The following is a 21,239-nucleotide window of genomic DNA, read 5'->3' as shown; positions in this document are numbered from 1 at the left end:
ACCTTTTCAAATTTTTTAATGGTTCTTTTGTCAGTGGCATCACATTTGTATATCAGATGGCCAGTAGTGATGGGCTTGCTGGAATCTATGCGTCCAATGACAACAATGTTGATATGAATCTTTTCCTTTTCCATTTTGGCTTTGATTTAGTGGTGGTTTTCATGATAGCTGTGTTCTGTCAGCAAACTTGTGAAAATGCCATATTATGAATTTTTTAATGATCTCTTTTTTTAAATGCCAAGGTTCATTTTAATAATATTAACCAGGCTGGCGCCGTGGCTCAATAGGCTAATCCTCCACCTCGCGGCGCCTGCACACTGGGTTCTAGTCCCGGTCGGGGCGCCGGATTCTTTCCCGGTTGCCCCTCTTTCAGGCCAGCTCTCTGCTGTGGCCCGGGAGTGCAGTGGAGAATGGCCCAAGTGCTTGGGCCCTGCACCCCATGGGAGACTAGGAGAAGTACCTGGCTCCTGGCTTCGGATCAGCATGGTGCGCTGGCTGCAGCGGCCATTGGAGGGTGAACCAACGGCAAAGGAAGACCTTTCTCTCTGTCTCTCTCTCACTGTCCACTCTGCCTGTCCAAAAAAAAAAAAAAAAATTAACCAATCTTTTATTTCCTATTCATTCACATTCAGTTTCTTCCTTTTATTTGAGAAGATATATAAATTGTGTTAGCCGATAATTTTATATGTACATTAGTCACTTTTTGAACTGTTAAAGAATATCATTGTTTATAATTTAAAGAAACAATTCCAATGATGTATGTTTAAATAAATATTCAAATAATAAATATGCAAATAATGTTTATTCAAATAATTTCAACACTCAAATAGTTGTTAAATATATAATATTGGTTAGCCTTACTAATAACTCTAAATATTAATAATTTTGGTTTGGAGAAACCCTGCAAGACATTGGCATAGGCAAAGAGTTCTTGGAAAAGACCCCAGAGGTGCAGGCATTCAAAGCCAAAATTAACAAATGGGTTTACATCAAATTGAGAAGTTTATGCACTGCAAAAGAAACACTAAGGAAATTGAAGAGGCAATCAATAGAATGGGAAAAATTATTTGTAAACTATGCAATTGATAAAGGATTAATAAACAGAATATATAAAGAGATCAAGAATCTCCACAACAACAAAACATACAACCCAGTTAAGGGATGGGCAAAAGACTTAAACAGACATTTCTCAAAAGAGGAAATCCAAATGGCCAACAGACACATGAAAAAATTCTCAGGATCACTAGCCGTCAGGGAAATGCAAATCAGAACCATAATGAGGTTTCATCTCACCCCAGTTAGAATGGCTTTTATACAGACATCAATACACAACAAATGCTGGCGAAGATGTGGGGTAAAAGGTACCATAATACACTGTTGTTGGTATTGTAGACTGGTAAAGCCACTTTGGAGGACAGTATGGAGATACCTCAGAAATCTGAATATAGACCAGCCATTTGACCCAGCCATCCCATTCCTGAGAATTTACCTAGGGGAAATGAAATCAGCAAATAAAAGAGTTATCTGCACCCCCTTATTTACTGCAGCTCAATTTACAATAGCTAAGACATGGAACCAACTTAACTGCCCGTCAACTGAAGACTGGATAAAGAAATTATGGGATATATACAGTATGGAATACTACACATCAGTAAAACAATGAAATACGATCATTTGCAACAAAATGGATGGATGTGGAAAACATCATACTTAGTGAAATAAGCCAGTCCCAAAGAGACAAATACCATATGTTCTCCCAGATCTGCGAGAATGAATAGAGCACCTAAAACGAAAATGAAGATGTGAAATTGACACTTTGGGAAGGGATGACCTGAGCTGACCTTGTCTTGACTATTGAGGAACAGTTTTTTTTTTTTTTTTTGATTTTTAATTTTTTCTCCTCATATTATTTGTTGAACTCATTACTTAGCATAGAGTTAATCATGTGTGTAAAGTCAATTGAAGATGGATCTCAGTAAGAAATAAGAGTGGGGATAAGAGAGGCAGGAGGAAGTTTGTAACTATAAAGCTGTGTAGTTCTGCATACATTCCTACGAACTTACTTCTAAGGGTACAGTTTAAGAACTTGCCATGGGACCCCAAATCCCATTAAGCTGGGTGTTAAAAATATTATCTTAAGTGTTAAAGTGAGCATATAGATAGGATTAAGTGTTAAAGTGACCATATAAATAGGATCAAGTGACAGGTAATTATAATAGAATTAAAAAGGAGAGAATGTTCCAACATGGGAAGCAGTCCACATGCAGACTCATAGAATGACAATTGCTTTAAGTAACACTCTGACCTCAGAATCAGCCCTTAAGGCTTCTTGGTCTGGCTGAAAAGTTTGTGAGAGCATTTCAGGCATGGAAAGCCAAAACACTGTGGCAAAAAATACCCTACATGAAGGATCTTTGTGAGTCAGATCCCAGTGGAAAGAAGTGGCCATCAAAGAAGTATGTACTTTTCTCTAAAGGGAGGAGAGAATTTCTACTTTGCTTATGGCATTGTCTAAATACTGTCAAGAGTTTGTGGATTCAGAAGGCTTCCATAGCCTAGACAGGTCATGTCAAGAGCCTCAGGTGGTCACTGACATCATACATAAGAGTGTTAATTGTTAAATTAACAACAGGAGTCACTGTGCCCTAACTCCCCATGTAGTTCCTCTGTCCTCAAAGAGTTGGATTGTGAGAGTTAACTGTAATACTTGTTCTCAAGTAGTTTTGTGTGTGTATGTGCAAATTGTCGAAATCTTTACTTAGAGTTGGTCTTTTGTGTACAAAGTTAAATTGAAAATGAATCTTAATGTAGAATGGTACTGGGAAGGGGAGAGGGAGGAGGAAGGGGGTGGGAGTGTGAATGGGAGGGCAGGTATGATGGGAAGAATAATTATATTCCTAAAGTTGTGCATATGAAACTTGTATTCCTAAAAAAATAATTAAATAAAAAATTTTTGTGGGTTCTTGCCATCTATTCAGATAAGAATTCTGAATATTGGCTCAAAATAAACCATGCTACATGGTAAGTTTTAACGTTTTATTCAGTGAGAGAAGTGCACAGGAAAGTAAGGCTTTATTTAGGGGAAAAAGAAGTCTAGAAGCTAAGTTGGGTCTATACCAGGCAGGGAGCAGGCTGGGAGCCAGGTGGAGCACACATGTAGGCAGGAAATCAGAAGAGCCAAAAGATGGTACTCCTAAAGAGGCGGGGCAACAAAGGGAGGACCTACTGTGCTCCAGGCCTTTTATTCACTCCCAAAGGTGAGTGGTTACGTAGTTTGATTGGCAGGTGGGCGTACAAGTGAGGTAAGGTAGGGTTGTGAGATCACAAGGGAATATGGTCTTCCAGCTCACAAGTCTAATCAATTTAGTCCTATCTGCCTGCCTATATCAACTGTACCTCCAAAATTTTAAATTTTAGTTTGAAGAGATCTATAATTAGGAACATTTTCTAAGTATTAGTTCATTGATGTAATAGGTGGTAGTCATTGGTTAAGGACCATAAGAGACATTTTGTAATCTACTCTATGGTTTTTGATACATAGATTCAAGAGAAGAGGAGTTCTATGACTTCTTTTGGAAATTTGTTTTCTTGTTTAACAGCACTCATCAGCAAACTTTAATTATATTTTTAACTAAATTTCTTATGCTACACCTTGAATTATAGTCTCTCAGGGAAAATGGAGAACATCTGCTGCCTTCCTTTGTGAATAATTCTTTTTATACTTGAAGACTTGTAAATATCACTGCCATAGGTACCTTTTGCTAAAACCATATATCTTGGTTTCTTTGTTTATTTTCAGTCTCAAGCTTTTCTTTCATCTTCATTGTTCTTCTCACAGTCCTGTCTAGTTTGTTTACATTTCCTTTTTGGGGGATTGTAGTCATAGTTTTCAGATTTCATTGTATACCAGAACTTCTCTGTGGCCTAGTTAAAACACAGATTGCCTGACCACAACCATCTGTCGGGTTCTCTGGGTTTCTGATTTTTTAAAGCCTGGGATGGAGCTTGAAAATTTGCATTTTGAACAAGTTTCCAGGAGATAGGGATTTTGCTGGTCCACAAACACTGGGTTATAAGAAACCCAGACTGTGCAGCGATCTTGAATAAGTCTGATGAGTGAAATAGTTGTCTGTTGGAAAGGAAATCACATTGAAGCAGTGTCTGTACACTCTTGCACTAGTTTATTTAGACAAATCTTGAAGTTTTCTCGACTCTTAGTTTTTATTTTTTCTCCATGTGTCTATAGAGCTTCTGAGAACATGCCTCTGCTACGGGTGTTAGGTATTTCTGTTAGGCCGTCACAAAACACACCAAACACCAGAGTAAGGGAAAGGGTTTATTGGGGAAAAGCCAGCAGGCTGGAGGGAAGGGGTGAAGAAGGAAAAGGAGAATAAGAGAGAAAGAGGAGAGAGGGGAGGAGTGAGGGGAGTGAGAGAGGAGAAGAGGAGGCTAGAGAGAGTGACCAGGAGAGAAGAGAGAAGCCAAGAGAGATGAGAGGAGGAGAGGAGCCAAGAGAGCCAAGTGTTCAGGAACAGGCCCTTTTAAAACTTTGCCAGAGGGGGGGCAGGGAATTAGGAGCAGTGAATCCCATTAGGATGGGGGTGGAGCTTGACACTGGTGGTTGGGCCTTGTGGCTACCTGGCTTTCAGCAATAGCTGTGGGAATCGGGGCATAGGATGTAAATTGGGGTGTAGATCGCGCCATAGATAAAACTGCGCCAGTTTCCTAACAACAGGCTCATAGAATCATGGTGATGAGTGTAAGATTGTCACAAAACACACCAAACACCAGAGTAAGGGAAAGGGTTTATTGGGGAAAACCCAGCAGGCCAGAGGGAAGGGGCAAGGAAGGAAAAGGAGAGAGAAGGAGCGTGTAAGTGACAGAGAGGAGAGGAGCTAGCAAGGAGAGAAGAAATAGCAGAAAGGAGCCAAGAGAGAGAGGGGAGCGAGAGAGAAGCCAAAAGAGAGCAGAGAGACAGAGAGAGAGAGAGAGAGAGAGAGAGAGAGAGCGAGAGTGAGCCACATGTTCAGGAATGGGTCCTTTTAAAACTTTGCCGGAGGGCGGTCAGGGAATTAGGAGCAGCAAATCCCATTAGGATGAGGGTAGAGCTTGACACCGGTGGTTGGGCCATGTGGCCACTTGGCTTACAGCAATGGCAACAGGGGCTAGGGCCTAGGATTTAGATCAGGGTGTAGATGGTACCATAGATAAAACCACCATTTTCCTAACAATGAGACTCTCTGCTTCCTCTGCTTGTTCAGAGCATTTTTTGATTCTAAAGCTTTTGCATGGTGATCTCTAAGATTTTCTTTTAATGTGGCTAACAATAATAAAAAAAACTTAATAGCTCTGATCCAGGCTATTCTGTGCCAGATTTAACCTTTAAAATGTTCTTAATGTGACTAGTTTATACATAAAACAAATAGATAAAAAATAAGCCCTTTTCACATGAAACAAATTAAGTTGGATGTCTCTTTTTCTACTTTTTCTCTTTTCTTTTTTTTTTTTTTAAAGATTTATTCATTTATTTGAAAGGCAGAGTCACAGAGAGGCAGAGACAGATGCAGAGAGCGAAGGGTCTTCCATTTATTGTTTCACTCCCCAAATAACCATAGCAGCTGGAGCTAAGCTGATCTGAAGCCATGAGCCAGGAGCTTCTTCCAGGTCTTCCATGTGGGTGCAGGGGCCCAAGGACTTGGGCCATCTTCCACTGCTTTCCTAGGCACATTAGCAGGGAACTGGATTGGAAATGGAGTAGCCGAGACAAAAATTGACACCTGTATGGGGTGCCAGCATCACAAGTGGTGACTGATATGCCACTGCTCCAGGCCCCTACTCTTCTTCTTTTCTAAAAAATTTATTCATTTTTTACTTGTTTGAAAAGTAGGGAGATAGATAGGCAAAGAGAGATTTTCCATTTGCTGATACACTCCTCAGAACAGTTGGGATGGGCCAGGCTGATATGGGACAAGTCAGGGAGATAGATTAAGTTCATGAACTGAAGACCACACCTTCCCTGTCCCCATGTAATCCCACCTGTTATCCACCCACCTGTCAATCAGACTATTGTTTTTATAGTGAAGAAGACTTAGATAACACCATTTGCAGTATTTGGGAATTTTAGTGGAAAGGGAGAATGGTGAGCTGGCAGATCCGTGATCAGGTAAGAAAAGTTGGTAATTAGAACAGTTAATAGTGGACACATTAAATGTGTACTTTGCTCATATCTGGGGTCCTTAGAGGGCACATATCTGAGTTTTGAAAGTGAAGTCTTCATAATTTGTGTCATCATTATTTTTAGAGAAAGTAGAATGACAAAAAGTACCAGTAATTTTCTTCGTATTTAACATGATAGTTTTGCTCAGTTTCTTTTCTTTTCCCTCCTATTCTCTTAACATTATTTTGCAGCTTCTACATTTTCTTCATAATGTTCCACTCTAACCTTGATGCAGAGGTTTCAGACCACAATTTACAAAGTGGTCAGATTGAAAAGATGACAGTTTCTCCAGGCTTTCTAGCTAAGAAAGGTTTTCCCATGGGCAATGGATGTGTGATTCTTAGGCCATAAAAACTGGAGAGTGGAGGGAGGGTTTGCAGATATTTTTCTCTTTATCATGGCAGATTTTGTGTTTCTTAGATACTGCAGATACAGAGCTTTGGGACACTAGTATCTTATGAGCTCAAAATCATGGGGAGGGGCTGGTGCCTGAAGTGCCAGCATCCCATATGAGCGCTGGCCCGAGACCTGGCTGCTCCACTTCCAATCCAGCTTTCTGCTATGGCCTGGGAAAGCAGTGCAAGGTGGCCCAAGTTCTTGGGCCCCTGCACCTGTGTGGGAGACCCGGAAGAAGCTCCTGGCTCCTGGCTTCAGATTAGCACAGATCTGGCCATTGCGGCCAACTGGGGAGTGAACCAGCGGGATGGAAGACCTCTTTCTCTCTCTCTCTCTGCCTCTCCTTCTCTCTCTGTGTAACTCTGACTTTCAAATAAATAAATAAATCTTTAAAAAAAGTCATGGGGAAAAGTCATCATAAAAAGGAGGGATAATACAAGTGCTTAATACTTTTGTATTCTCTCAGTTTAGCATTTTTGTTGTAGTTATGTCACTGTAGAGAAGAGCCTTAGAAACCATGTGGTTCTTTTCTTCATGCAAGAAAGAATTCAGGTGTGGGACAGAGAGTAAAGTAATAAGATTTTATTGGGGCTAGGGCATCCATCAGAGTGGAAGGGACAGATAGGGAGTGCCCAGTCACTCAGACTGGAAGGGAGTGAGGTTACATGGTTGAATGGAGAGAATATACCTGGGCAGACCAGGTGGGTGGCTCAGCAAAGAGCAGCAAGGTGAGCTGAGCCTGCAGTCTTTGTTTAGACTCCCACTTTTTAAGGGAGTCTGTTTACCCTGTCCTCCTTTTCTTCCAGGACAAATAATGGGGAGCCCTAGCAAAAGGGTTTGTGGGGTGAAAATTAGCAAATTCCTCCCCAGATGTGCTGGCACCCCGGGGCTTCCCTTGGGGTGTCTAAAGGTTTTATTGCCCCATGTTATCAGGTCAGGTAGCTCATTTGGTCCTGAGAAGAGAGAATTCTCCTGGGAGCTTTCCTTGGGAGAAGGGCTGGGACCACCTGGAGGGTTATCAGGGTCTGATCAGGACTTTGAAATGCAAAATACTGGGCTTCTGGGGCTTCCAAAGCAGATGCTGGTTTCTGCAGGCCCTTTTCACAAAAATAAGCTAATTTTTAGCTTCTTACGTAGCTGTTATTTGTATAGCTTTTAAAACCAAAGTACAGAAGTTAAATTATAAAACACAGGTTAATGTAAAAACAAGTTGCTGTAAATTCAGCAATGTGAGGATTGTGTGTATTGCTGTAGAAACATAGGATGCAAGGTTTTCAGTTCTGGGTTTATTTTTCCTACCTTAATTCCAGCACTGATGGGTTGTGTATCTTTTATAAACACAAAACTGATTAAGATCTAATTTTTCCAAGCAGAAGTAACCATCTCAAAACCTTAGCAGTACTGACATCAGCCACAAGATGGCTTTACTGCCTTAAAATTCGAAATGAATGCACTCACTCCCTTGAAAACAGTCTGGAAACTGGATGTTTTTAAAAAGAAAAATAATTGAAAAAATTTTATGTTTTAATTTAAAGAAGATTGCATCTTATTTACCATATGTTAATTTAGTCTATGCTAAATGATACAATTTATTAGTGTTCCTTTTAGGGCATATGTTAAAATGCAAGATGGATTTTCATTGTCAGAAAAATAAATTACTGAAACTCTGATTTTATGCTTTATTTACAAGTGCTTGTTGCTTTTCAGAAATTATTAATAGGATTTCTGCTGAGTTTAAGAAAGACGAGACAGTGGATGTGAGTTCTTTCTCTTCATCTGTTACTTGGCCTTTTAAATAAATAAATATTTTAAAAAATTTTATAAAGGACTGTTACTGGAGAACTGCAGGGTCCTTGTTTTCGCACAAGAAAGAATTCAGGCATGAGACAGAGAGTAAGTAGAAAGCAAATAGCAAGGTTTATTAGGGTAGGGACATCCGTAAGAACGGATGGGCACCTCTCCAGACAGAACCTGAGAGAGAGTGCCCAGTTGCTCAGACTGGGAGAGAGCGAGGTTACAAGGTTGAGTGGAGAGAATACACCTGGGCAGGTCAGGCGGGCGGCTCAGCAGAGAGGCAGGGGGCTGAGTGCACAGTCCAGTTGAGGCCGAGGGTTTTTAAGGGGTTGTGGCCCCTTCTCCTGGAAAAAAGGACTTTTTGGATGTAAATACCAAAAATTCCTTTCTAAGTTTTCCCCCTGAAGTTATCAGACAGGGAAAGCCTGGCTGGCGTCACCCTGCCTTAGAGGAGCCTTAGAGGAAGGATGGTTATCCAGTAGAAGGGGCAAAAGGGGCAGGGCATTTGAAGTGCAGATACTGGGCTGCACCTGGAAGGTTATCTGGATAACTTTGAGATGCGGATGCTGGACCTAGATGTCAGCTCCTTAGGCCTTTGTCACACACACACATAAGCTCATTTCTAACTTCCTACCTAACAGGACTACATAAAACAATATATGTTATATGCTCTAACAATTTTTATATTCTCTCTATATTAACTTCCACAAATAAGAGAAAACATGTAATATTTGTCCTTCTGGGTCTGGCTTATTTTACTTAGCATAACGATCACCAGTTTTATTTGTTTTGTTGCAGATGTCAGGATTTCTATCCTTTTTATAGTTGAGTAATATTCTATCATATGCAGTTATACCATGAATGTGACAATATCCTTTCTTTTGTTCTTTTATGATCATTGTCACGAATCCCACATTTTGTGATACAGTATCCTGTTTTCAAGAAAAAAGTTACATATTTGTAAATAATATCTGTGTGTGAATTGAATATGATAAAATGTTGAAAAATTTTAAATGTTAAAAAATTTACGAAAGGAATGTGAGGCATAGGCCAATACTTAAGCATATTCTTCCTAGTCTGATAAAGCATTCCGTAAGTGGGTTCATTAGTTAGCTTTGGGTACTGTAACAAATTATCACAAACTTGGTGGTTTAAAACAATGGAAATTTGTTTTCTTCCATTTCAATAGGCCAAATGTCTAAAATCAAAGGTGTCAGCAGATTCTTTTAGGAGTCTCTTAGTAGGAATCTGTTTGTGCTTCTTTTGTAACTTTCGGTGCAGTAAGCAGTCCTTGACCTTTCTTGTCTTGTAGATGCATAACTTCAATTTCTTTCTCTTTTTACCTGGTCTGTATACTTCATTTCTGTTTGTCTCCCCTTCTTCCTAATGATACTCATCTTTGAATTTAGGACCCACACTCCTTCAAGATGTTTCCATCTTAAAGATCTTTACCTTGCATTTGAAAATACCCTTGTCCCAAATGGGAAACTATCTTCTGAGTTTACCTGTCTTTTGGAAGCAACAACTATTCAATCCATTAACAGTGGTGCAGAGACCAGGAGTTGGATTAATTATGTGGACTTGCTGCTTGCTATAATGTCAGGAGTTGGGGGCAGGTGTTCCTGTCATTCTTCAGCTTTTTCTTTTCATTTTCAACTAGATGTAGGAGATCAGCAAAATAGTCCTACTCTTACCTTTGTTTTCCTCAATTACATTATCTTCAATTTCTGTTTCTTTGGCAGTATCTTTTTTTTTTTTTTTAAGATTTACTTATTTATTTGAAAGGCAGAGAGAGAGAGAGAGAGAGAGCGCGCGCGAGAGAGCGAGGTCTTCCATCCACTGCTTCACTCCTCAAATGGCTGCAATGGCTGGAACTGAAATGATCCAAAGCCAGGAACCAGGAGCTTCTTCCAGTCTCCCATGCAGGTGCAGGGGCCCAAGCACTTGGGCCATCTTCCACTGCTTTCCCAGGCCAGAGCAGAGAGCTGGATCAGAAGTAGAATAGCCGGGACTTGAACCGGTGCCCTTATGGGATGCTGGCAATGCAGGCGGCATCATTACTTGCTATGCCACAATGCAGGCCCCAAGGCAGTATGTTTTAAAGTGACCTGTTCATTTTGTGAGTATTAGTGTTTAAAACTATCTAATATAATGTATTTATCCAATTTACAGTGCATAAATAAAATGCAGTTTGCCACCATACATCAAAAGCAAGCTGCTGAAGGTGCCATGTCAACATTCATGGGGTGTAGCACTCCTGTTGTTTCACAGAGATGGTTTGTGACCTCCATTTCATATGGATTGAATAAGGGTACCCTTGTCACTCTGGATATCAAATATTTATAAAGTTTAATATCTTTATTGTTAAAAATTAAATAGAAACCCATGTTTCTGTCTCATACTTTGATAGGAGCTCAGTCCCTGGAATGCATGAATCTCACTTAGGAACATGTAAGACTAGGTCATCACTATTTGTCTGGTGGACTTTTTTCAGTGATATAAATAGTTTCTGTGCTTTCTAGATACAGAACACTTGAACTATTGCTGGTGCAACTGAACAACTGAATTTTAGTATCATTTAATTTTAATTAATTTAAATACAAATTTGAATAGCCACATGTGGCTGAAGGACCATATTGGATAGTGTAGGCAAGATGTTTGTCAGTGTCCAGGCTTAAAATATTAGGAGCCCTAAAATAATGAGAACGGTAAACAGTATAAACACTATAACTGGTCTATGATTTAATTTCAATAACTGTGTTTTGATGCTATTCACAAAACCCAAAGAAAAAGTTCTTCCTGAATTCAGTGGTTTTCTATATCTGTTAAGGGTTTGGCACTTGTTTCATCTTGAAATTAACTTTTTCCTAATGGGTAATTAGATGAAATTTCAGAATTTTTTTCTGATTATATTCACTAGAACTAAATTTATAACAATTATTCTTTTGTAGGCAAACTACTGGTAAGTATGGAGTAGAAAAAATTTAAATTAGTGAACATGCTAGCATGGAAAATTAAGTGTAAGTATTTGCTAATCATTAACATTTTTCTTTGCTGAAAGTATAAATTAAATATGCACACAAATATTTTATTTAAAAGACTGTTTATTAAAAATAAATTATTTTTCCCATACATTATGATACTAAAGATATATTTTATTATGTAGAAATTATAACTTTGTTAAATTTAGTTTTCAGCATATAAGCAGATTTTACTGTCATTTCCCAACTTCATAGGCATTAACTTTGTAGCTGGTATATTGATTTCATTTTTGTCTTTGATTGAAATTTGCCTTGAAGAACAATTCTCCTCACTGCCAACACATATAATTCAGCAATAGATTTAATATGATTTAAGAAAGAAAATATCAAGTACAACTTACACTTCTTGAAATTTATGTAGTTTTAAGGTTTTGGAGCTTTGTATTCTTCATTTGTACCAGAAGAGGGTGCAGTTTAAATTTGATGATTTTGAGCAGAAAGCATTCCTTTTAACTACTGCCGTAAAGTTGATGTACCTTTAAAAATTGCCAAGTTCTTTATTTTCTTAACATCCCTTGGTATAGGTGGGTGTAGAAATAGGATGAATGTGAATAGTTCAGAGCACATAAAGAAAAAAAGCAATACTTAATTTGTTTTTCATTCCAGTAAGATAACTTGTTTTGCTAGGGTTTTCTTTGCTTCTTACTGCCTGAAAATTAATTCAGAGTTTTAAAAAGAAATTGTTCTTCAGGGGACTCTAAATATTTTTGTAATCTTTAAATACCTCCATCCAAAAAAAACCCACATGATATATATGATAGAACTTTACAAGTTTATGGGTGAAGTTTTTGAAGACTTCTTTAACTAACTTTAGTTTTGAACTTAATTGAAATTATTATTATAAATAGTAAAGTATAACCATCAAAGTACAGAAATGCAACCATGATTAGAGAGTGATTTTTGTTCATTTGTGTTTTGACAGCTTGAAGGTCCATGTGTTTTGCAAATTCAAAAAATTCGCAATGTTGCTGCACCAAAGGACAACGAAGAGTCTCAGGCTGCACCCAGGATGCTGCGCTTGCAGATGACAGATGGTCATATAAGTTGCACAGCAGTGGAATTTAGTTATATGTCAAAAATAAGGTACTTGGGGCTTTATTTCATCTATTTTGTTATAGAGTGTATGGAAGTGCTATTTAATATATATTGTATTTTATGAAGTTTGGAAAGAAGGAAGGAACTCTTAAGTATATGTTATGATCTTTCAGAAGAAGTTAGATCTTTGTATTTCAGCCTTATATGTATGGGAGAAAAAGCTAAGAATGGAGTTAGTTGCTCTTTAATTCAATGTTAACTGTAAAACCAGGAGAGTAAGTTATTCTTGCTTGAAAAGCAATCTTAAATTTTATCATTCAGTTGTTCAGAACAAAGAATATTTCTTCAAATATGTTGATTTCTTCCTTAATAGTTAGCTTAGTAAATAACTGTGTGTATAATAGTGTAATGTTTTAACAATGTTTTATAGGGTAATGGGTTCCTTTTTTTTTTTTTTTAAGATTTATTTATTTGAAAGGCAGAGTTATAGAGGCAGCGGGAGGGAGACAGAGACAGAGACAGAGATAGATCTTCAGTCTGCTTGTTCACTCCCCAAATTGCTGCAGTGGCCGGAGCTGTGCAAATCCGAAGCCAGGAACCAGCAGCTTCTTCCAGGTTTTCTATGTGGGTGCAGGGGCCCAAGGAGCTGGACCATCTTCCACTGCTTTCCCACGTGCATTAGCAGGGATCTGGATTGGAAGTGGAGCAGTCAGGACTTGCCAGCACTGCAGGCAGTGGCTTTTCCTGCTATGCCAGAGCCCTGGCCCCAGGGTAATGGGTTTCTTTAGGAAATGATTGGAATCAGGGAGATTCACATGCCACCCTAAGACAAAGAGTCCCTAAGGACTGAATTTGCAAATACTTCTTTGACTATTTTTATGAGATGCATTGAGAATCCTGCCTTTTTGTGTTGAGAAATGCAGTGAGAAGGAGGGAATCTGTTACCTTTATCCTTAGTTTCCTCATTAGGCCAGTTTGAACACTATATTTTGAAGTGGAAAATCTCACTGGACAATTGCAAACCCCTCTTATTAACCTCTCCTTCTTCTAAGTTATTTTATATGCTCATATTTGCTACTCTGTGTCCTATGAACTTTTTTTTGCTGAATATGTGCTCCCAGATCATACTTTTCTCCTGAACAAGTAAGTATTTATCAAGTATCAGCATCCTTTGTGTCCCAGCTTCTTTCTGCAATGCTGGGAGAACAAATATAAATATAGTTGAGCTTTTGCCAAACCAATGGCTCATATGCTAATGAGGTAAGCTTTAGGCATACAGTTATTATAGTAAATATACCAGGGGAAGGACCAGTAGTCTAACGAGGACTGGGACTTAAATATGAGCAGGAATGTTGAAAAAGATGGAAGAGGGAGTTGCACATGCAGAGACAAGGTCCTGATAACAGAAGTGAGAAGTCCCCATTTAGATGCGCTTAGGTGGTATATGGGAGGAAACGTACAGGTTGAGGCCTTGTTTTCATCCTCAGTGATTCTCCTCTCCCCCTTTCTGGTAAGGGAGGCCCCTTCTCTGAAGTTGCCGTATATGTTTGTCTACAATGTTGATTTTCTTTTATTAAGAGGGTTTATTGACTTTGTGATTCTGTTGTCTTCTTTTTGAGGGGGAGAAGGCTTCCTCTTTTTGGGGAAGAACAGTCCTTCCTATTGGACCCTCTTCAAGGGAGTTCAGAGGTGACTCAAGAGGAAGGCTGCCCATAGAATGACTCTTTCTATGATTGCATAGCTGTGTTTTTCTCTGAGGGGAATGAAAACACAAAGTCAGCCTGAGGGGAGTGTTCTGCCCATTATGGGCTACTGTCCCCTTTTGCTGAATCTTTTGCAGTTTGATAATTGAAAACATTATTATCCCATTCTCATGCACTCATCATCCAAGCAGCATGTCTCCTTTTGGTGCCATAAGAATGACAGCTTCCAAAAATGTTATTGTATGTGACCAATGTGGAAGCCTGTTTTCAGCTCGATTTGATCAATCATTACCTGAGAAGGAAGGTGAAAAAAACTCCGTGCTGGTAGGGATGTGTTGCCTCAAATGGTCATCATGTTTCTCTGGGACACTTCTTTGCACTCTTCTGTTCAGCCTCTTGCCTCACAAACCATTGAATTTTGTTTTGTTTGTTAATTGTGGTGAAGAAAGAGTAAAGGTACCTTGGGATGCCAGCAAAAACAGCAATTAACCAAAATATGTTCTCTGAATAGGAGTTAATTATGATCCTGAGGGCAGTGCAGTAGCAATTATGTTAAAATTTTACCCCCTATTGTCCTTTTGCATGGGAATAGATCTGTCTTCTGGTGGGACTCTGTCAGTTGTCTTAACAGTATTCTAGGTCCATCCTCTAATATATTGACTTTTAGGAAGAGTTTGGGATGGTGTATTCATTTAATGCAAAAAATTCATTTCTCATCTGCTCCCAGATGAGGTTTTAGTTTTAAAGTTACCATATTTTAAATGCCTCTAATTTTTATCTGATTTTAAGGTCTTACGTACTTCTTCATATTGCTAGTTTATTGTGTTCTTACATTTTCATTACATTTTCTGATTTGTGAGGATTATTAAAAAGTGGTTTTGAGAACACAGACACAGGTTTTAGGTAAATGTTACAATTCACTAATAACTTCTTTATAGGCAAAGAATGTAGCAGCCTAGGATCCTTGGTGTTGATCTTTTTTATTTATACTTAAATGGTGACTATAGGGTTATAAAAACTGGGTTTGCTGATTACCTAGAAATGGGAAAAACTTATTCACTTAATGTAACAGTATTCATTATTGCTAATGTTGCAGTCTGATTGCTTTGTTCTAATTCTACTACATATATCACCATGCAACTCTCTTCTTAGGTGTTAGATTAGAAAGGTTGTTCAGGACCATTTGTTTTTTAAGTTGTGATAACCAAGAATGTTAAACTTGGGGTCTGCAGATAATTTCTAATGGCTTTATTATCATTAATATATAAAAATTATATAACTGTAAGGTATGCCAAATAATTTTTAATATATAATCTTTCTCTGTGTAGGGTCTTGACAAAGTAAAAAAAGGCATACTCTATTTCTTCTTGTTAATAACTATTTTATTAATGATCTTTCTAGAGAAAAATCTAGTGATATAAACATTTGCTGATTTGCTGCTGCTTATATCAGGACATTGTTGATTTCATGAGTTTCAAAAACACAGACAATATGATGTTATATCAGAAATATGTCTGGAGTACTTTAACCCTTGTTGTGTGTGGGAAAAGCTTGTTATATATGCTTCTACTTTAGAGCAGACCTTTGTGATAACAAGAATTGGTTCCCTTGTTTCCTTTACTAAAATGTTGGTAGGAGGATGAACATCTTGTCTCCTGTTCTTCTAAAAGGAGTTGTGGTCTGTTAGTATTAGCCTATTATAGGAAAATTCTTTTAAATAAGTATTTAAACAGTAAACAGTATGAAGTTAGTGTGTAAAAAATCCTTTAAAAGTTATTGTATGAATGACTCACATTTGGTTATAACATAAAACATTATTTTATAAGGATTCCTGTACTTTATATAGATATTGGATTTCTAGGATTATTAGTGATTATGCTTTTTCCATATTGAAATTTAATTTTATAGCATGGTATATATTTATAGTGCACAGCTAAAGCTAAGAGAATAAAATGGTAAATCTTATATTTGTGTAACATGGTGTGAGCAAGTATTTTCATATCTTTTATTTTGTTTACCACAACATTGTATGGTGTGATTATTGCTACCCACGTTTTTGTCATTAAGCTAGAAAATGACTGTCTTGTTCTTGGTTTTCTGACTTCCTCCCTGGTGTTCTAGTCAGTCTGTATGGCCACTCTCTTTGAAAAACAGTTTTGCTGTCAGTGACCTGTGAAGAGTTTGATTAGGTTGTAATATGAGACTGAATTCCAGTTTGGGGGAGGAGCGTCTCTGTATTTCTAATTTTTTTTTTCTTTGCTGTAGCCTGAACACACCACCTGGAACTAAAGTTAAGCTCTCTGGTGTTGTTGACATAAAAAATGGCTTCCTGCTCTTGGATGACTCTAACACCACAGTTCTTGGCGGTGAAGTGGAACACCTTATTGAGAAATGGGAGTTACAGAGAGTAAGTGCAAACGAAGCAGAATGTCTTGAACTTTCAAAATACTATACTTTGTTATATTATTTGATCTTAAGCAACTCCTCCCATAATGAGTAGTAAAATTTGTCCATTGGGTCAGGGTGGAATATCATGATCTTTAGAGAAATTGTATACCTTTATGTAAGTATATTGTTCCTCAAAAGCAAATAAAATGTTTCATTATTTGTTACATTTTATTACATATGTATATTTAAAGATTTATTTTTTTACTTTCTATTTATACAAACATTTCATATATTTAATATATACAGTTTTTTTTTTGAAAGATTTATTTATTTATTTGAAAGTCAGAAGTTACACAGAGGGCCAGTGGTGTGGCCTATTAGTTTAATCCACTGCCTGTGGCGCCAGAATCCCATGTGGGCACTGGTTCTAGTCCTGGTTACTCCTCTTCCAATCCAGCTCTCTGCTGTGGCCTGGGAAAGCAGTAGAGGATGGCTCAAATCCTTGGGCCCATGCACCTGTGTGGGAGACAGGAGGAAGCTCCAGGCTACTGGCTTCAGATTGGCGCAACTCTGGCCATTGCAGCCATTTGGGGAGTGAACCAGCAGATGGAAGACCTTTCTCTCTGTCTCTTCCTCTCACCGTCTGTAACTCTGCAGAAAGTAACTCTACATCAGCCAGAGCTGTGCCTATCCAAAGCCAGGAGCTTCTTCTGGATCTCCCACGCAGGTGCAGGGGCCCAAGGCTAGGGCCATCTTCTAATACTTTTCTAGGCCATAGCAGAGAGCTGGATCAGAAGTGGAGTAGCTGAGATTCAAACCAGCGCCCATTTGGGATGCCGGCACTGCAGGCAGTAGTTTAATCGGCTGTGCCACAGTGCCAGCCCCATATATATAGTTTTAAGAGCATAATGATACTTATCCCATACCTTTCTTCCCTCCCTCAATCACACCCTCCCTCCACTCTTTCATTTTTCTTTTAGGCTTACTTATTTATTTGAAAGGCAGAGTTCCAGAGAGAAATCTTCCATCCTCTGGCTCACTCTCCAAATGGCTACAATGGCCAGGGCTGGCCCAGGCCAAAGCCAAGGAGCCTGGAACTCCATCCAGATCTCCCACCTCGGTGGCAGAGGCCCAAGTACTCAGGCCATCTTTTGCTGTATTCCCAGATGAATTAGGCAGAGAGCTGGATCAGAAGTGGTGCAGCCAGGACTCAAACTGGAAGTTATATGGGATGCTGACATCACAGGTGGTGGCTTAACCTGCTGTGTCACAACACTGGTCCCCGTATTTTATTTTCTTTTAATTTTTAATTTTTTTGACAGGCAGAGTTAGAGAGACAGAGAGAAAGGTCTTCCTTTTCCGTTGGTTCACCCGCCAAATGGCTGCTATGGTCGGCGTGCTGTGCCGATCCGAAGCCAGGAGCCAAGTGCTTCCTCCTGGTGTCCCATGCGGGTGCAGGGCCCAAGCACTTTGGTCCCTGTGTTTTAAAAACTCGTTCTTTAGAGACAAGTTTCAAAACTGCCAAGAGAGCAGTTAGCAACCATATATATTATCTCTGTGTTTACCTCTTTCTGCAAAGAGCAGAAGTGTTTGTGCATATATATATGTGAATATAGTACATATATATATTTGTCCCATCTGTGCGTGCACATGCAAATGAAAACAAGTTAGAATATTACTAGACTAAAAGGGTTCTTGTATTTGACTTCCTAGTTCTGTTAGTTGAGGTTTCCCCCCATTTATATTAACAATATTCTCATCTTCCCAGTTATACAGTTTATGTCGTAATCGTTCCTACTCTTTGCTTCCAGCAATCAGTTCTTCTGATCCACTACAACGAAATATCATATCAGAGGCAGATTGTTGTGGTACTGTGGGTTAAGCTACTGCTTGATACACCCACATCCAGTAGCAGAGTGGTGGTTCTGATTCAGCTTCCTGCTAATACAATTTGGGAGGCAGCAAGTGATGACAGCTCAAGTGGTTGGGCTCGTGGATTCATCCTCGCTCACCTGTGGCTTTTTAGGCATTTGGGAAATGAGCAAGGGGATGAAAGATTTCACTCTGCTTTTCAAGTAGGTGAAAATTAATAATCATTAAAAGAAAATCTGTCAGTCCCTAACTCCCCAGTTCTTTTTGTGATACTGTAGTTTAGGTCTTTAGTATCTCTTACCAGGACTACTGTAGTATTCTCTCTCTCTTTCTTTTTTTTTTAAAGATGTATTTATTTATTTGAAAGTCAGAGTTACGCAGAGAGAGAGAGAGAGAGAGGTCTTCCATTGATGGTTCTTTCCCCAACTGTCCACAACAGCTGGAGCTGTGCCGATCTGAAGCCAGGAGCCAGGAGATTCCTCCAGGTCTCCCATGCAGTGCAGGGGCCCAAGGACTTGGGCCATCTTCTACTGCAATAGTCTTATAAGTATCTCTCCACATATCCTTTTTCAATCTCCTAATTTAGTTTATGTACTTCTGCGTAATTGTCTTCCTTCAGCAAAGTTCAAAACATGTGATTTTGTACTTAATTTCAAATGCCTTAATTTGGGATTCAAGGCCATTTATAATCTGGTCCTAGTTCCAGTTTACCTTTTCAATTTTCTAATTCTTTCACATTGATTTGGTTCTAACCAAATGAAGCTACTTACTTTTTCTTTGATTCTTTATGCTTTCCTCAGTTTTACTTTGAAAAATTTTTTTCCTCCATTGCTGCCATGTTTTCTCTCTCTTGATCACTGTATGGTCAGATTATCTCCCAGATCAAATACTTCTTCCTGAAGTTAAGTAGTAGTTGCTTTCCAGAATTCTCAAAACACTTTATTATAACTAATACTGAATTACTTTTTACCTAGCACTAAAATTATATTTGTTTCTAATTTCCTTAATAATAAGTTTATTGAAGTCAGAATTCTTACTTGTGTTCTTTTCTTTTTCTTTTTCCTTTTTGCTTCTGTTCTTTAGGTTATAGTTGAATAGTATGCAGATACTGTGCTGGGCTCCTGCATCTGTATCTGGTAGTCTTATATAGTCCATGTAGATCAGAAAGTAGACTTTTTTTTATAAAATATATTTGTTTATTTGAAAGTCAGAATTACAGAGAGAGAGAGGGAGGGACAGAGAGAAAGAAATGTTCTATCTGCCCATTCACTCCCCAAACAGCTGCAATGGCCAAGCTGAAAGCCAGGAGCCTAGAACTTTCTGGGTTTCCCACATGGGTGACAGGGACCCAAGTACTTGGGCCATCATCTGCTGCTTTCCAAGCAGTAATAGCAGGAAACTGGATTGGAAGTGGGCCATTTGGGACTTGAACATGTGCTCTAATATGGGATGCCAGCATCACGGGCAGAGACTTAACCTGCTGTGCCAGAATATAGGCCCCAGGTAATGGCACTTTTAAAACTGTTAAATAACCTTATGATTACATGGATCTAAGCAGAATTGCAAGAGCATTTTCCCATGATATATCAGAACAGCCTTTCTGTATATTCAAGCTTCACATGTGACAGACATCATGAAAAATATTGTGGAATGAATGAATTGCAAATTATATAAAGCTAATTACTCTTTGAGCTAAAATTAATGATCTTGAGCTATCTTCAAATCTTACCTAAAGCTAGCCAAGGGCCTAGTAATTTTTTGAGCTTTTGGTAGTTTATGATACATTACTGTCTCCAATTTTCTTAGTTGTAAGGTACATGGATAAAACAATTCAGGCACGTTTTTATTCTTTAATATTCATTCCTTAAATATTATTAACCAGCTACATTCTGTGTTGCTAGCAGTATTATGCCATATAAGGTAATGTTCTGCCACAGCATTATTTAATTGAATATGTCACAGAAGCAAGTCATTTAGAAGAAGATTAACAGTTTAACATAAATAGCTAAATTTATGTGCGAACTTTGAGTTTCCTAAAGAAAGCCCACCCATTTTCTGTGAGCCTTTTAGAAATTGATGTATTGAATTTTTTATTATTAGGAGATGTTTTTAAGTTTATTTTTTTAATCTTTTTTTTTTTTTTTTTGACAGGCAGAGTTAGACAGTGAGAGAGAGAGACAGAGAGAAAGGTCTTCCTTCCATTGGTTCACCCCCAAAATGGCTGCCACGGCTGGCGTGCTGTGCTGATCTGAAGCCAGGAGCCAGGTACTTCCTCCTGGTCTCCCATGCGGGTGCAGGGCCCAAGGACCTGGGCCATCCTCCACTGCCCTCCCGGGCCAAGCAGAGAGCTGGACTGGAAGAGGAGCAACCGGGACAGAATCCAGCGCCCCAACCGGGACTAGAACCTGAGTGCCAGCGCCGCAGGCAGAGGATTAGCCTAGTGAGCCACAGCGCCGGCCTAATCCTTTTTTTTTTTTTTTTTTTTAAAGATTTATTTATTTACTTGAAAGAGAAGCAGAGGTAAAAGAGACAGAGAGAGAGAAAGGTCTTTTTTTCGCTGATTCACTCCCCAAATGGCCACAGTGGCTGGAGTTAGGCCGATCTGAAACCGGGAGCCCAGAGCTTCTTCCCATGTGTGTGCAGGGGCCCAAGGACTTGAGCCATCCTGTACCACTTTCCTAGGCCATAGCGGAAAGCTGGATTAGAAGTGGAGCAGTTGCCTATTTTGTAAATAATTTCTCCCATTCTGTCAGTTGCCTCTTCACTTTCCTGAGTGGTTTTTTTGCAATACAG

The 21,239-nt window shown here is 38.9% G+C and overlaps 1 protein-coding gene across 2 annotated transcripts in view; it reads left to right on the top strand.

Annotated features, from left to right (window-relative positions):
- TDRD3 (tudor domain containing 3) overlaps positions 1-21,239 on the top strand; it is a 196,508-nt gene that overhangs the window by 67,778 nt on the left and 107,491 nt on the right. For both annotated transcript variants that reach the window (XR_007920946.2, XM_008260040.4), the window contains exons 4-5: positions 12,371-12,531; positions 16,452-16,593. Coding sequence is in view for 1 of the 2 variants with exons in the window: in XM_008260040.4 (XP_008258262.1) it covers positions 12,371-12,531; positions 16,452-16,593 (303 nt within the window). In the remaining variant the exon portion in view is untranslated. The remainder of the gene's footprint in view (positions 1-12,370; positions 12,532-16,451; positions 16,594-21,239) is intronic.

Source organism: Oryctolagus cuniculus, chromosome 9 (assembly GCF_964237555.1).
Source record: "Oryctolagus cuniculus chromosome 9, mOryCun1.1, whole genome shotgun sequence".
In the NCBI taxonomy this organism is placed as follows: domain Eukaryota; kingdom Metazoa; phylum Chordata; class Mammalia; order Lagomorpha; family Leporidae; genus Oryctolagus; species Oryctolagus cuniculus.
Note: the sequence above shows the minus strand (reverse complement) of the source record. Positions and strands in the feature narration are given on the sequence as shown.